The sequence below is a fragment of the Xenopus laevis genome, chromosome 3S (assembly GCF_017654675.1).
Source record: "Xenopus laevis strain J_2021 chromosome 3S, Xenopus_laevis_v10.1, whole genome shotgun sequence".
NCBI classification, from domain to species: domain Eukaryota; kingdom Metazoa; phylum Chordata; class Amphibia; order Anura; family Pipidae; genus Xenopus; species Xenopus laevis.
Window position 1 is genome coordinate 47,560,424 of NC_054376.1, and position 17,016 is coordinate 47,577,439.

General features: G+C 36.0%; 1 protein-coding gene across 1 annotated transcript in view; it reads left to right on the forward strand.

Annotated features, from left to right (window-relative positions):
- LOC445857 (ras GTPase-activating-like protein IQGAP1) overlaps window positions 1-17,016 on the forward strand; it is an 81,600-nt gene that overhangs the window by 42,542 nt on the left and 22,042 nt on the right. Inside the window, exons 11-20 of the mRNA XM_018255372.2 lie at window positions 2,955-3,039; window positions 4,709-4,872; window positions 5,083-5,243; window positions 5,495-5,619; window positions 6,987-7,150; window positions 10,455-10,545; window positions 13,600-13,767; window positions 14,112-14,254; window positions 15,160-15,330; window positions 15,945-16,028. Of these exons, the coding sequence (XP_018110861.1) occupies window positions 2,955-3,039; window positions 4,709-4,872; window positions 5,083-5,243; window positions 5,495-5,619; window positions 6,987-7,150; window positions 10,455-10,545; window positions 13,600-13,767; window positions 14,112-14,254; window positions 15,160-15,330; window positions 15,945-16,028 (1,356 nt within the window). The remainder of the gene's footprint in view (window positions 1-2,954; window positions 3,040-4,708; window positions 4,873-5,082; window positions 5,244-5,494; window positions 5,620-6,986; window positions 7,151-10,454; window positions 10,546-13,599; window positions 13,768-14,111; window positions 14,255-15,159; window positions 15,331-15,944; window positions 16,029-17,016) is intronic.

Sequence of the window (17,016 nt, forward strand, 5' to 3'; positions counted from 1 at the left end):
TCAATTTGCATGTTAACACTGTAGTTTTTTTTATCTTTATAAGGGAGATAAAGGGCTGTTATGTATTGGGTGCTGTATTATTGTGGGTTGAACTTCTTATCTCTATTTTGAGATAATCCATTCAGTCTTTATCTGAGGTAAGAGGTATACCTTCTTATGACCCCTTTATACCTTAAGGGCAGGGGCACACAGGAAGATTTGTCACCCGCAATTTTTAGACAAGGCATCGAGCAACAAATCTCCCAAAAATGCCTCTCCGTTGCCGGTAATAGGAATCGCTGACGGTATGTCCAACTGATCACTAAATCGCCTGAAGTTTCCTCTCGAGCCATCTTCAGGCGATTTAGGGATCAGTTGGGCATACCACCAGCATTTTCAATTACTGCCAATGGAGAGCCATTTACGGGAGATTTGTCTCCTGCAGCTGTGTCTTAAAAATCACGGACAACAAATCTTGTGCCACTGCCCTAATGCATAGAGAAGTTAAAGGGCATAACTTATTTGTACCTTCCTTTACATATTAATAAAAAAAGAGTAATCACTGGGGCACCTAATAAGGGGGCATGGATTCCATTAAAAATTCCCTTGGTTTATAAATATGATATTTATCTAGTTTAGTTATCTAATTAATCTTAATTTTATTCAACTGATATTGGTTTATACAGAATATAGACACTAGTCACCTTGATTAGTATTTTTACCCACTTCATTAATTTACAGTGGGGTGCCACATTTTAGGCACTGCTCATTTTCACCTTTCAGGGTGGCTGCAAGGGATTCCTGGAGATTAGCTGGCAGAGTAGCTTTCAAATAATTATTCCTTACTGGAAGCAAACCAGCCCATTGGGTTTATTTAATGTTTACATGCTTTTCTAGTAAACATAAGGCATGAAGATTCAAATTACAGAAAGGGCTGTTATCCGGAAAGCCCTGGGTCTCGAGGATTTTGGATAATTGGTCCAATACCTGTACCCAGGCTTTTTTTTTTCAGCCAAAACAAACAAATTGGCGTCCTTCAGTGGTTTCTTTTAGGGGACAACTGAAACCTCAACAAAAGTGACTTATTTGAACATGATTATTGAACTTAAGAGGACGATAAAAACAGGAAAGAGAAAGAAAAATGCTTGAATGTATATAATTTCCTACTAGCTAGATTAACTAGGCATTTTGACTCGAGCTGCTGAGGAAACAATGAATTAACGAAGGGATTTTGGCCTGTATTTAGTTATCAGGGGGTCTGTACTAACCCACCATCTTGCAATGGACAAAATAATATTGGAGCAGCTCAAGAACAAAACCATGAATGTCCTGCATTGGTCCAGTCAAAGTCCTGTTCTCCGTTCACTTGAGGCTTACAGGGGAATGAAACCACCACCCTTGGGTACCCCTGTCCCTTCCCAAGCACATCAACTACACTCTCCTTTACTTGTTGGGCAAATGTAGTGCAGCAGGTGTGGCAGCTGCCAGTTTGGCAATGCTACACCCAGTGACTAGGCTTGCTAGTAGTGCACACTGGAGGCCTACCCATTTCTGGTTTGCATACTCCAGTTTGGCATTCACCACCAGGAAACCTGACCTCCACATGACCAAATGTGGAAACTACAAATGCATCAAGCTGCTCTGCATACACGTTTGGTTAAAAGGGGTAGTTTTTTTTAGTTTTTTTATTCTCCTTTAAATTCTGGGGAGGTTGGCTCTACAAAGTATTTAAAGTGCCGGGAATGTTTTTTTTTTAAAAAACATTTTTCTCAGGGCTTCTTATATCTGTTCTAAAATCTAAAATATCTTATAATAATATGTTTAGGATACCACTACAGAAAATCGTTTTTTTAGGGAACAAGGTCATGCTATTCATCAAGCTTTCATTGAAATACAATTTTTTTTTCTGGCATTGCATACAGATCTGAATGACATAACAGCATATTTAGGGGTAAAGTTATGCGTTTAGAAACAGAGCAAGTATGAGTGTAATTTCCTGTGTAGTGTTTGTACACAGACTGCGCTGCATTGTTCAGTGTTTCTTCTAAAGCCATGAAGTCCATTCTTACCTAAAGGCATTTGTGCCAGGTGTATGCAGGCAGAATAAACATTCTTTTAACTGAGTCTCATGAACACATGGTATGTTTTTTCAAACTCTTTTGATGCTTAAGTCCCTCAATGCAGTCACTGACACGTCACATTTGTTAGGCATGCAAAAGCATAATGTGCTCTTCTATTTACAGTGGATGTGTCGGTCTGCAGCCATTCAATCCTTGTACTCTCAGTGCATCTGTGTCATACCGAGCATGTCTGTTATTCCCACAGCATGCAGAAGGGTGTGTCACACACACACAAACACACATATGGCGCTCTAGTATGTTTGGAGTTATAAATAGACACACGCAATACGGAAGACTGTGTGTTAAGAGCAGGAATTTGGGTGTGCGTTTTTATATGAGTAAATGTTCCATTCTTACTGTTTTAATAACACTGTGTTTACACTGTGCTATTTCTTAAGCACATGGGAAAGCATATTATCTCAGCCTCTGCAATGTCTTGGGCAACAGTGTTCAGTAACTTATGAAGCTAGGTGCAAAATGAAAAAAAAGTTAGTATGTTATGATGGCACATGCAGGGATGCTACTTAACACTTTTCAGCTGGTACATATAAAGTTGTTTTTTTTAAATGGCTTCTACTAAGCTCTTCCACTAAGAGGTTGTTTATCAATATATTTCATAAATAGCTATTAGTAAATAACAAATAATATTTGTGTTAGTTGGGTGCTGCCAAAGGTGTTATTTTGCAGGTTTGAATAAGAATGTGAAGTTAGTGTGTAGGAACAAATATTGGCTATGTGTGTGTATATTCACATTCCTCCCTATTGCCACATATCACTATAACTATGTATTTTGTGTCATAAACCTACTTTGTTCACATTTTCACCTTTAAACTAACATATTTGTATCTTTGATAGAGTGGATTGAATGAACTCCTACAGAAAGAGGAGTTGCAGGCCGGGGTTGATGCAGGAAACAGTGCAGCACAGAAGTATCAAAGAAGTAAGTAACTATCGCTTGCATTTGTGGTGGCCCATGATAATTTTAGAAGAGAACAAGAAAGAACTGACCCATGTATTTGCACCCTCCAATCAAAGCATGTCCACAAGCTCGTATTTATACACCATTATGGTGTATAAATACGAGTTTATGGGAGGTTGCAAATACATGGGTCAGTTCTTTCTCTTTCTTGTTCTCTTTTGAATTACCACTTGACCCTGCGCAACATCTACTGTTTTTCTCGTTTGATGGGAGGTGCTCCCCAACTTCTTTTCTACATGATAATTTTAGATCCTATACCTGTTTGAGTCTATCCAAGTATTATATAGTAACTGGATGGCTAAGAGGAAAGTGTACTTGATTTATATGCGTGTTTCGTAACTTTTTGCTACTGAAGCCATCTCCACCAACACAAATTGCGCAAAACAGGTTTTCCAATGCATTGTGCCAAAACAATGTTGGGAAATTAAGAAAAGAAATTTGATAAGAGTACTGTTCACTTTCATTGACCACATTTTAGTGTAAACAGATTCCATTTCTTCTAGCATACTTGAATCATCTTACAGCACAGTATCAGAAGCCAATATTTAAAAGGGTTGTACACTTTTTTCAGTTGAGTTGTTTTGTGATTGTTCGCCACAAATACAAACTTTTTTAAATTATTTTCCAACTTTTATTTTTCTACCATTCCAAAAATGAAGTTTAAAGTTGAGTGTTTCAGTCTGGCAGCTCATGACCTCAGGTGCAAAATCTGAACTGTCAGTTTGATACATTTAGTTGCTACATTAGTTGATACATTTCTCAGCAGCATCTGCAGAATATTAGCAACTATTGTATCAACTCTAACAGCTACCTGTAATGAAACGAAGGGGTTCTACTCAACAGGGTCAAATATAAGAAATGTACTAATAATTAAATGTATCAATTTAGATCAGTTAGAGTGTTGTCAACTCCCTTCACAGAGCTGCTTTTGAAAGACAATTGAATCATAATGAAACTTTAGTAAGTAAATGGGAAAAAAAGCCTTTATTTCTGGTGAACTATCTGAAAACAACTGAACTGAAAAAAGTGTGGTGAAAAACCTCAAATAAATTTTCTGTAGCTTTTCAAGTGACAAATTTCTGTAATACTCTAAATGGTAGACTAACTTCAAAACTAATTGACTTTAGCAGTTTACATAGCTGTAAACAAAATGGAAGATCTTTCCTTAATGCATTATTTACTGTGTAGGTAAAAATTTTTAGGGTCTAACAGGCCTGGCACCTCTCTCCATCCCTCCCTAGAGGGCTGTTGTCATGGATAATGAGCCTACTCTTCTATCTTCTTCATTTCCAGCATCACATCTTAATGACCGTTTACCGGCTGGTTTTAAAAACATTCAGATCTTTGTATAGGGCATCTAATGCAATTATTTCTTCTTTGGCATTTGGTACCAAACTGAGCAAGGTGAAACAGTGAGGGTAAATGCTAGGAGAGTCACAGGCACAATTTGCCATCATCCCAACTAAGTAGGGAGCAACTGACTAGCATTTGATCCTTAGTGATCGATCTGTGGACTCTATTTAGCCTCATTGATTTTTTCCCTGCTTGTTTTTTTTCAGTACATTAGTCATTTATTACAATAAGTATCACGTTTAATACAGCTACCTTCTTATTTAATTGTTTTCTTCAGAGCTAACTGCAGTGACCAGGATAAATAATGCAATAAGGAAAGGTGTTGTTGAAGAAACTGTGAAGGAGCTGATGAACCCTGATGCCCAACTACCAGAGGTGTACCCCTTTGCTGGAAGTCTGTACCAAAATGAATTGGCAACATTACAGCAACAAAGCCCAGAGGTAGGTTATACCATTGACTAAACAAGCAAATATATTTATGGAGCTTTAAATTCCTGTTTAGCAAAGCAAACTTGGATTTTAGAGTGAATTTAAACTATGTATATATAACTTATATGGCTCATTAGTCACCTTTACCTTGCTGATTGTCTGTTTAAATATGTAACTGTTAAATCTGTTTAGATACACTGATATTGTTTTATTTACTCACAGGGAAATTTAACTCATCCAGAGCTCTTGGTTGCTGTGGAAATACTTTCTTCAGTGGCTCTTATTAATAGGGCTTTGGATGCAGGAGATGTTGGCACAATCAAGAAACATCTGATTATTCCAGTTACTGGGTTAATGGATGTAGATGATGAGAACCTTCAGAGGTTTGTACAAGCATTGTATAGACATTTATATGAACACAGTGCAATTCCCTAACTTCTTTATGCTCAAAGAATATAGCAGTGTGCAGGAATTCTCTAGCATGGCAACTTAGTACTTTATGTGCCAATTTTATATGAACTATGTTTTATATGAGCTATGTTCTTATTAAATAGCTACTTCCATGCTGCAAAAGGGATGCATGAAGGTAAAGGTACTCCGAATTACTTATTTAAACACACCGTTCTTTTTGTAGGTATATTGATGAATTAATTAGGATGAAACAGCAAGCACGGGAAGAAGGAATTGAGTTTATCACATGGAACGATATCCAAGGATGTGTGACACAAGTTAATCTGACTGTGCAAGAGGAGCATGCAAGTAAGTTATTTACATATTATTTTTCAGGGGTTTATCTGAAGGGCACACCTGAAAACATTTATATAGTTATATTCATTTTAAACTTTGCTAAAATAAATGTTGACAATAGATTAAATTATGCATAGGATTTAATTGGTTGCTATAGTCACAACTACTGAAATTAATTAGCATCAGTTTTATTAAAACTTAAAATGTTTAAATGTAATTAATTGTAAACGAATATTCAAATTTCAGTTAAGGTGGGGAAAAAGACAGTCTATACACACAAATGAAAGTTTGTTTTTCAAAACATTTCTTCAGACCTATTTAAAGACAAGAAAAACCCCCATATCTAAAACCTGGGAAAATAATAATCAACAAGAGACCTTCGCTAAACAACAGCTATTTTGCATCAAGCTCCTTGCTAATTGTGTTTTTTTAACTTTTCAAAACATGTCCTGAGACATAGCCAATACTCTTAAATGCTTGGCTTCAGTCCATGTGTTTATACTAACAGTGTGACGGACATGACCCTTTACAAGGCAGAGAACTTAAACAATTGTATTATGTCATTTATGTAAGTCCTTTGGGGCTGTACAGAGGAAATGTTTTTTGAGCACAATAAGCACAGTGTAGTCTATTACTAATGTGCAAATATTATGTAGACTATCATATAACTAACAGGGCAGTGTAGTTTGATCCAAGTAGACTGATATTTTATTACTAAAAAGAAAATTCCTTCTTTCCATACATTCCAAGTTGTCACCTCCAGAAAATGACCTGTTGTTGAGGTTCAAATGCATTTGTAATCATTGATTGTGTGTGTGTGTATTTGTAAAAGTAAGTCTATAATTTTCATATACCGTATATACTCGAGTATAAGCCGAGTTTTTCAGCCCCCAAAATATGCTTATAAACTCTACCTCGGCTTATACTCGGGTCAAGCGCAAAAACGGTCGCCGGTGTCTAAGAATAGTCGCCGGCATCCAAGAATAGTCTCCAAGAATATTCGTCGGCGTCCAAGAATGGTCGCTGGCATCCAAAAACGAGACGCCGGCACCTCCAATGGGAGCAGAAACCCTCAATTTTTTGATTGAACCTTACCAAAAGCTGCTGCATTTCTCACCGTCGGCTTATACTCGAGTCAATAAGCTTTCCCAGTTTTTGGAGATAAAATTAGGTACCTTGGCTTATACTCGGGACGGCTTATACTCGAGTATATACGGTATATATATGCATTTCTTGCTTTCCATATCATAGCCTGGTCAGGAAACCAGACTATGATATAACATAATTTGGATTATTGAATTATTGGAAGCTTCTCATTGTATTTCATCTTCAAGGGGCTGTTCTGTGACTTTATATCTGCTTGACTTATCTTTTAAAAGGGATCATGGCAATTGAGCTTATTAATGAAGCTTTAGATGAAGGGGATGCACAGAAGACCTTGCAAGCTTTACAGCTCCCAGCTGCCAAATTAGAAAGTGTTCAACCTAATGTTGCTCAGCATTACCAAGATACATTGGTTCGTGCAAAAAGGGAGAAGGCACAGGTATGTATATGAGACGTGATAGAGTTAACAGTTTTAGTTTATTTCAAACTTTTTTGTATTAAATTAACATGTTTTCTTTTGAATAAAGCCATTCCCACTAGGGATGGACAGAAGCTTACACTTACACAGAAGTTTTAATGTAACTAAAATATAATATAGTGTTGTCCTGCATTAGTAAAATTGGTGCGTTTACTTCAGAAAGACTACTATAGTTTATATAAAGAAGCTGATATTTAGCCAATGGGGCAGCCATTCCGTCTAAAAATAAAAAAAATAAACAGGTTACATAGTAGATAACGGAATCGTTCTGTAGAATACCATTGTATCTTGTATTCTACAGAGCTTATCTGTTATCTGCTTTGTAAACCTCTGCTTTTTCTCCTTTTTCAGCATGGAATGACTGCCTCCATGACTACACAGCAGCTTGTTTATATAAACTGTAAGTAGCGTTTCTGAAGCAAACACACAATTTTTATCAGTGCAGAGCAACAGTGAATTATAATTCAAGGATCCTGTTTCAAATACATTGTTAACATTATTGAAAAAGAAAGGGCAATGGAACCTGCACTATTGCAGGTTTAAAATTATGCAATTTTTAAAAAATACTGGGTTTAGTTTGTGATTCAGACAGTATTCAACCTTTTTTGGCAGGATTCAGACGAATCCAAGTTCCTGGATGAACTGAATCCTTAAAATCATGTGGCCTTTCATCACACAAATAAGAAAGGGGAAAAAATGTCATTTAGCAGGATTCAGATGAATCCAAGTCCCTGGCTGAATCTAATTCTTTAAATCATGTGACTTCTCCTCACAGAAATAAGAAAGGAAAAAAGGTTTAAGTCAAATGGATCCTGTCATCGGAAAACATGTTTTTTTTCAAATGCATCAGTTAATAGTGCTACTCCAGCAGAATTCTGCACTGAAATCCATTTCTCAAAAGAGCAAACAGATTTTTTTATATTCAATTTTGAATTTTTCATGCTTGCGTTGCTCCCCAATTCTTTTTACATCTGAATGTTGCTCACGGGCAAAAAAGGTTGGGGATGCCCGATTTGAAGTGTTCTCATACTGTGAAGCCTATTCTTCTCTGAGAGCTAACTGCAAATCTAGTAAAGCCAAGTGCACTTGGCTTATGAATCAAAACTGTATTGTAAAAAAAATTTTTTTTAATATTTCTAAGATAAAACATTGCATTACAGTAGTGGAGGCAGTGCACAAATATGTAGCATGCACGCTGATTTTGCTACAACAAACACACAAGGTCTTTTCATGAGAACACACAGGACATTTATTTATATGCAAAATAACATTTTGAAAAAACCCTGTAAATATTATAGTAATGTAATTAGCGATGCTCCAGGGTAGGTGTTGGCTGTGATAGTGATGAGTGAGGAATAATTCCTAATTTATGTATTTTTGTGTTTTTAAAAAAAAATGTAAATAGTAATCATCCTCACAGTCTTTTGAGTGACATGGTATTATATGAGAGTTCCCTTAGGACTGGATTAGAGAGGACCCAGTCTTGGTTAGTAAATGTACAAGGGTTACATTTTTTCAGCTTGCACATTATTGGCTTCAGTAAAGGAGTAAGTGAATTTGTACAGGATCTGAGTATTTGTCCAAGCATTTCCTCTTGCTGCTGAGCTGCTGTGAAATAACAATTTCTTTTCTGTAATCATAGAGGTTGGCCTGGTAATTTCCCTGAGGAAAAATTGCCTTATTTAGTCACAATGAGCATCTAACAACCCAACAGACCAATTTTAGATATTTTTCAACATCTAGATGGATGTTAAAAAAAAACAAAAAAACATTCGGCAATCTGAATGGAGTTTTATCCTTCATATTTGCCATAATTGTATTCATTTGAAATGTACCAAATAACTGGTATTGTTTATGTACCCTTTGCTGTTGTGGAAGATTTATGTTGGAATATTTATATTGTGGAATATTTCTGTGCCAGGGATTTGCAATCTGATTTGTTTAACTTTGAATTCAATTGAAGATCTGAAGAACCTACTGTCAGCACTCTTGAATTAATGGTCGAGCCACTTATTGTAGCAATAACAGCTTAAGGGTATTGGCACGACAAATCTCCCAGTGTGCCAGTATCCTAAAGGGACAGTGTATAATCATTAACGCAATGAATACGGCTTGTGCTGAACATACATTTTTACCTACCCATGCAGTTACCCTCTGGCCACTTAAAGGTATATAGTCAAATGTTTATTTGCCCCAAAATGAGCCAACCTTTTCCCATTTATTCAACGTCTACAAAGCACAGGTTGTCCCTTTCAATTGTTGACAAGAAAGAAAGAGTTTCTTTTAAGAGCCAGACGTTCAGTGACCAATGCTCCTGATGTGTAAATTACATGTGTAGAATTTCTCCCCCCAAAACGACTTTGCTGCTTCTTGACGTGGGTCGAATTTATTGGAAGAAGCTGCTAGTCCCTGAGACTGTTGGACACAAAGGGAGCACAGTTATAGGGAAAGCTCTTTCACTGAGGGCTTTTATACAAAGTTCTTGAGTTTCAGTTAGCTCTCCAAGGCAACATTTAATACTGACCTGAATATATGTTACTCTTTAGGTCTGTAAGGACTGGTTTTATTTCTCTCTAAATGTGCAGGGGAGAATGGATGGTGTTCACTATTTTAATCCATACATAGAACTAGGATTTTCTTAACCCAAATATGTGTGTTTTAACCTAGATTTTCTAAACTCTGTTTGGGATGCAATTTTTTTTACAAGTTATTGAATTGTAATTTGCAATGCCAATTCGGACCTATTTTGCAGAGAGGCAAATGTTTTTCATAGGGAGTGTAATGGATAGCTCCAAATCAGCCCTTTACACACACTAATGTAAATCGTATGACAAACACTCTTTAACAGAGATTGTCAGGTAATAGTAGCCTGTAAAACCCACCATACACATTTACCAAGCTCCTGTGGCAATAACTAGCACTGGCACAAGCACTTACTTCATGGGCTTTGTAGCCACATTTGCATAAACTCTTAAAGCTTTTATTCCCGCTTTACTTTTTGATATTTTTGCTGTTTACAATAAACTGTTCCTGGAAGTCTCCGTATTTTACAGTCATCATCGCCATTTAGAAAAGAACAGGAAAACTGCTTTTTTTGCCTAGTTACAGCTGCATCAGGAAATGCTTGCGTGAATATAGCACCCTCTGGTGTACACATAAAGAATTATTGCTTTTTTAAAATTAACGGTTAGTGCGGTAGGCATCAACCTTGAATATACTTGTAGGTAGAAATTGTATTAGATTATTCTGTCATTTCTCTTGCTAGGAAACAAAAGATGAATCTGCTGTGCTGTGGCTTGATGAGATCCAGGACGGCATTTTCCGCTCAAACAAAGAAACAGAGGAAGCACAGAAATGTATGTGTCCGTAAAACCACATATGATTGTGAATAATTATTGCACTTAGTACAGATTTGGGATCCGTTATCTGGAAACCCGTTATTCAGAAAGGGTGCCTCCCATATACTCCATTTTATCAAAAAAATCTAATTTTTGAATAAATTTATTTTTTTATTTTTCACTGTAATAATAAAACAGTGCCATGCACTAAATCAAATCTAAGTTATAATTAATCCTTATTAGAAGCAAAACCAGCCTATTGGGTTTATTTAATGTTTACACAATATTCTAGCAGACTTAAAGGGCATGTAAAGGCAAAAATATAAAATCCCATTTTTACTTTCTTTAATGAAAAAGAAATCTATCTCCAATATACTTTAATTAAAAGATGTCTACAGTTTTTATCATAAACCTGACTGTATGCAGTGCAATTCCCCCTTCTTTTACTGCTGTGGATAGGAATTGTCAGATGGTCCCCAACTGCTGTGCAGGTAAACGATCATACTTTCAAATGGCAGGGGGAGCCCCTCCACCTTACTTCCCAGAACTCGAGCAGCATTGTTGGATTCCCTGTAGAGATTTGTATCCAGAGACGCAGTGCAGTCTCTATATTATGATTATTAATCAGTCTTGCTGTATTGGCTTCTATGGCAGATATTATTTGACTTGTGCTGTTTTGATAATTTATGACGATCCCTAAGCTTAACCTCCCAACTGAAGCCCATACCACACTGAGCATGTGCGAGTCTTGATATTGCAGAAATGTCTAACAAAGTTACAAGATGACAGCCCCCTGCGCCAACTTTGAAAGCATAAATCATTTGTCTTATTAGGCTGCTGGTGCAGTAAGTTCATGTTTATATTTAGTATACATAATACAGCATTTCTAACATTATTCTATTTTAGACTTTAGTTGCCCTTTAAGGCATAAAGATCCAAATCGCAGAAAGATCCATTATTCAGAAATCCACAGTTCCTGGATATTGTGGGGCAGAAGTTGCTGAGAGGGCCAGTACGCTAGCGCAGAGAGCCTAACTGCGCTAGAAGAGGCGAATTTCCCGTTTGAAAACTGGAAATTGGGCTCTTAAAGTACCAGGAGCAGAATTTTTGCCGCCTGAGGAGAGAGCCTCAACTCCCCTCATTGGCAAAGCGGCCCTGCTTGACACAATAACCTGTGTGAGTGGCATTATTTTGCTTTGCACCGCACCATACATTTGTAAATGAGTCCTTGTTTCTTTTATAAAAAGTCACAGTCATGTTTTAGAATTACTGATGCATAAAAAAATTTTTCTTGACCTCCCAGTGCGTATTTACATCTCAGACATAAAATGATTCTACATGCCGTCTTTACCAGATGTTTTGATCATATACATACATATATATATATATATATATATATATATATATATATATATATATATATATATATATATATATATATATATATATATATATATATATATATATTTATATATATATATATATATATATATATATATATATATATATATATATATAAATAAATATATATATATATATATATATATATATATATATATATATATATATATATATATATATATATATATAAATAAATATATATATATATATATATATATATATATATATATATATATATATATATATATATATATATATATATATAAAGACAGGGAGGCAGATTTATCAAGGGTCGAATTCCACAATTCATGTGAGTTTTTTTAACGCTACTGAATTTGATTTTAGTCGAAATTCGATTGGGGGCTATTTATTTAAAAAATCAAATATCTAAAACTCTGACAAATTTTACCGACCCGAAAACTAGAATCAAATTCGACCAAACTTGAATCGAGTTTTTTCTCAAAAAAAAACTCAAATGTCAAGAAGACTACTAACATCGTCAAATTGGTCACTGGACGCCTCCCATTGACTTATACATAAATTCGGCAGGTTTTAGGTGGCAAATAGTCAAATTTGAATTCATAAAGGAGAACTAAACCCTAAAAATGAAAATGGCTACAAATGCCATATTTTATTTACTGAACTTATTGCATCAGCCTAAGTGTCAGCTTCTCAATAGCAACAATGATCCAGGACTTCAAACTTGTCACAGGGGGTCAACATCTTGGAAAATGTCTGCGACACTTGCATGCTCAGTGGGCTCTGAGCAGCTGTTGAGAAGCTTAGGGGTGGTTACAAATTATCAAGCAGAAAATGAGGTTGGTCTGTAATATAAGATGATGCTACAGGGCTGATTATTCAATTCTGATGCTAATTGCACTGGTTTCTGTGCTGCCATGTAGTAATTATCTGTATTAATTACTAATCAGCCTTATATTGTGATATTTCTATTCTATGTGTACTGTATATTGTGAGTGGGTCCCTAAGCTCAGTAAGTGACAGCAGCACAGAGCATGTGCAGTGAATCAGCAGAAAAGAAGATGGGGAGCTACTGGGGCATCTTTGGAGACACAGATCTTCCCTGGTAAAGGGTTGTGGTTGCCTTGGGCTAACCCAAAACATAATGTACAACATTTGTAGCTTACTTCTTTAGTTAAGCTTAAGTTCTCCTTTAAAGGGTCAACGTTTGATAAATCTGCCCCCTAATATACTGAAAAGAAAAATACTACCATTATTTATATGTAAGTTTACTTAACTTTTATAAACACTTACATGAGTAGTGATATCAGATGACACTCCTTACTGCACTTACAGAAAAAGATGGGCTGTAACATTGCTTTGAGTAAACCACTGGAGATTGGCCATAATCCCAATGAAAACGAGTCAGTGTTCTTTAACCCCACTGCTGCTGCTGCTGCCCAGAGAAATTATGTGGAAATTGATGTCTGCTTCCAGAAAAGCCTGGAGCATTTTCTTGTATGTTAAAACCTCAATGGTATCAGAAAATGAGATCTTTTATTTAGCAGTTGGATTCTTTTCTGCTCTGGTGTCTACAAACATATCTGATTTACTACTTCTTTAATAGTTCCAATAATGCTGATGTTTCATCATGGCTGCTTGCCAGTTAGTGCTTGCTGACACTTGTCTTCATAATTTACTTTATGAACACAGTCTCTATTGGCATCCTGGCTGTTAATGAAGCTGTAAGGAATGGTGACACTGCCCATACCCTGAACACACTGCGGACCCCAGATGTTGGGCTTTATGGAGTGACTGGTGAATGTGCACAGGCTTACCAAAATGAACTGGCAGAGGTTAAGAAGAAGAAAATCGAAGCAGGTAGGGTGCCGAATGTGGCCATGCAATATAAGAAATTGACTGATGAATTTAATGAAATGCTGTTGCCATCATTACTCTTTTTTCAGTTATGTTTTCCGTTATAAATCAGATTGGTTTTCAGGGCAGAGTGTAGCCGATATATCTCAATACCAATACTAACATTTGACAGAGCAATATGTTCTGCAAGTCAGATTTCTCCTTCTTTATGCTTGTCATATGTTGCTTCTATTACCTATAATGTTTCTGGCATAAGGAAAACCAGCTATTAAATTGAGCTAATAGCTATGAATTGCATTTAATGAAACCCATCCTTCATCTTACATGTCTCTCGGCATTCCTTGTAGGGGACAACGGAAGTGAGTGGGTGCAGCACTGGGTGAAAGGGGGATACCTTTATTATTTTAATTTAAACAACAATGAAGGAGGATGGGTGGAGCCCCAAGGATTCCTACAGAATAACACACAGCTGTCAAAGGAAGAGATTCAGGTAATGGGAAATATCACTTATACTGTGATATGCTAAACTGATTTGTTTCAGTGGCTGAACTGTTAGATAATGTATTACCCTAGATATAAAAAACAAACAAAAAACAAAGCCTTATTGTGATACTCTCCAGATGTATTCTTCACTCTGCTGGTGCATCTGAATGAAATACTCTCCTTTCATATGCAGAAAGCCTAATATGAGACTTATACTACTGTTGTGATCAGTTTGTGGGGACAGTGGTAGGCATTAAGCCTTTATTAATTTCCTACAGGAAACTAACAATATTATAGGCAATGTCTCTCGTGGAGATAAGTTTAGGAAGGGAAATAAGAATGTTCATTTAATCCTCTTGGTCTAGCTTACCAGCATTTTGTTTCCGTTATTAAAACCTACATAGACGCATCACAATTAGCCATTTGTACTCCTGGATAAAGGTTTTTTCCAATCAGGGGCTCTCAGAAGACATTTCAGTATGTTGGTGTCTTTCTGTAGAGGGCAAATTGAGATCAGATTGCATTGTGTCAATCCACAAATGACTGCTATCTGTAGTAAGCGGACATCTTTTAGAATCATCAGCTTGCCATACATGTACCAAAAATTATCAAATCATTTTCTGTATGGCCAGCTTAAGAAATTCTTTGCCACAGATGATTATAAGAGCCTCCGTGTCAGAGCCATGTGTCACTGCCAGATTGGACTGAGTGCGAGTTTTGCCTAGTGCCCACACCTAATACTGCTGGGCTGTGTAAAAAAAATAAAATAAACTGATTTTTACCTTTAACTCCTTTGTGGATCCCACACATACTTGGGAATATGTTGGGTTTTTTCTCTGTTATTTAAAAATGTCCTCTTGTATTTTCTTTTCTAATTTAACTAATTTTATGCGGACTTTGCCTCCCTTGCAGACTTCCATCTCTGGGGTTTCTGCTGCTTACAACAGGGAGCAGCTGTGGCTGGCCAACGAAACCTTAATCACTAAGCTGCAGGCCAGGTGCCGTGGTTATCTTATACGCCAGAAATTCAATACAAGACTGAAATTCTTGAGGGACCAAATTCCAGCTATTAACTGTATCCAGGTAATAGAGATAAGCATACATTTATATGACAATTATCTGCATTTATTCAAGGATTTTATACTAGGTAAAGAGAATTTTGCATGAAGATTTTAACTGAAGGGATAACTATATCCATGTATATTTTGAGGTTTGCAAATGTGTATAGATTTCTGTGGGCTTTTTATAGAAATACACAAAAATGGCGCTGCCTCATAACACTATATACAGGTATTGGATCAATTATCCGGAAACCCGTTATCCAGAAAATTACTGAAAGGCCATCTCCGTTTTATCCAAATGATCCAAATTTTTTAAAATGATTTCTTTTTCTCTGTAATAATAAAACAGTATCTCGTAATTGATCCAAACTAAGATATCATTAATCCATATTGGAAGCAGAACCAGCCTATTGGCTTTATTTAATGTTTACAAGATTTTGTATTAGACTTAAATTATGAAGATCCAAATTACAGTAATCTCCGTTATCCGGAAACCCCCAGGTCCCTAGCATTCTGGATAACTGGTCCCATGCCTGTACTACTTTGAATCAGTAGAAAACACACTACAGTAAGATCTAAAATTTGATATTGCACTCTTATTTGCCACTATAATACTATTTTGTTCTGTCTGCCTAGGCCCATTACAGAGGACAGAAGCAGAGGAAAGCATACAAGAATCGTCTGCAATACCTGAATGATCATTCCGATGAAGTTGTTAAGGTACCTATTATATTTTGTTTTGTCCTTTCCTGCCTCCACAGGTTTAGAGTGGGAAGCACATTCAGACTATTCTTTCATGTTAAGCAGGTCCTGTGTTTAAGCACTTCAGCACAAAACACATAATAAATGTTAATGATATTCCCCTGTTTGTTTCTACTGTTTGTGGTTCTTTTATGTTTTATACAGTGCTTCAAAATTGGTGCCTGGAGACGAATCCAAGATAAATTTTTAACAGTGAAGCAAATAATAAATGTTTAAAGTTAGCTTTGTATGTTCTTGTAGGAAGACATAATTCCAGTTTTTACAGTTTACCCCAAAAAAAATGAATCTTCGGGTACCTTTAAAAAGGTAACTCTACCAATCCAGCTCACAGATTGTCACAACATATCCTTACGGCCGCAAGACTGATCATTGCACGCAGCTGGAAAAAGGCTACTTTGTCTATGCTAAAAGCAAAAATTATAGACATAGCAGCCAAATCTGGTTGCCTTGGCTAGCATACCAAAATGACCGTAGCTCTTTTTAGCACTACATGTATGAATGGTCAGTAAAGGTAACATGTAGAATAAATACTTTCAATATTGGAAACTAGCTCTACTAAGTGTGTATATCTGTTATATTGTATAACCCAGCCGTCATATTCTACTCTATTTTATTTTTATTTGTTTTATTCTATTTAAATATACTTTATTTTATTATGACATTGTATGTTTGTTCATATGCTTGAAAAATTCAAGCAATGCTATGTGAAAATTTTCTTTGGAAAATCAATAAAACATTTCAGTTAAAAAAAAAAAAAGGTAACTCTACCCAAAAAGTTTTCTTCTTAATGAAAGAACATCTACTGTAATTCTAAGTAACTTTCCAACATACATTAATAAAAAAAAATCATTATGCAGAAATAGTTCTCATTAAATTCAAATATTTTACTTGTGCATTTGTCTTTAAAACTGTAAGTTCAGAGATTTTGGTCAAGTCAGATTTACCA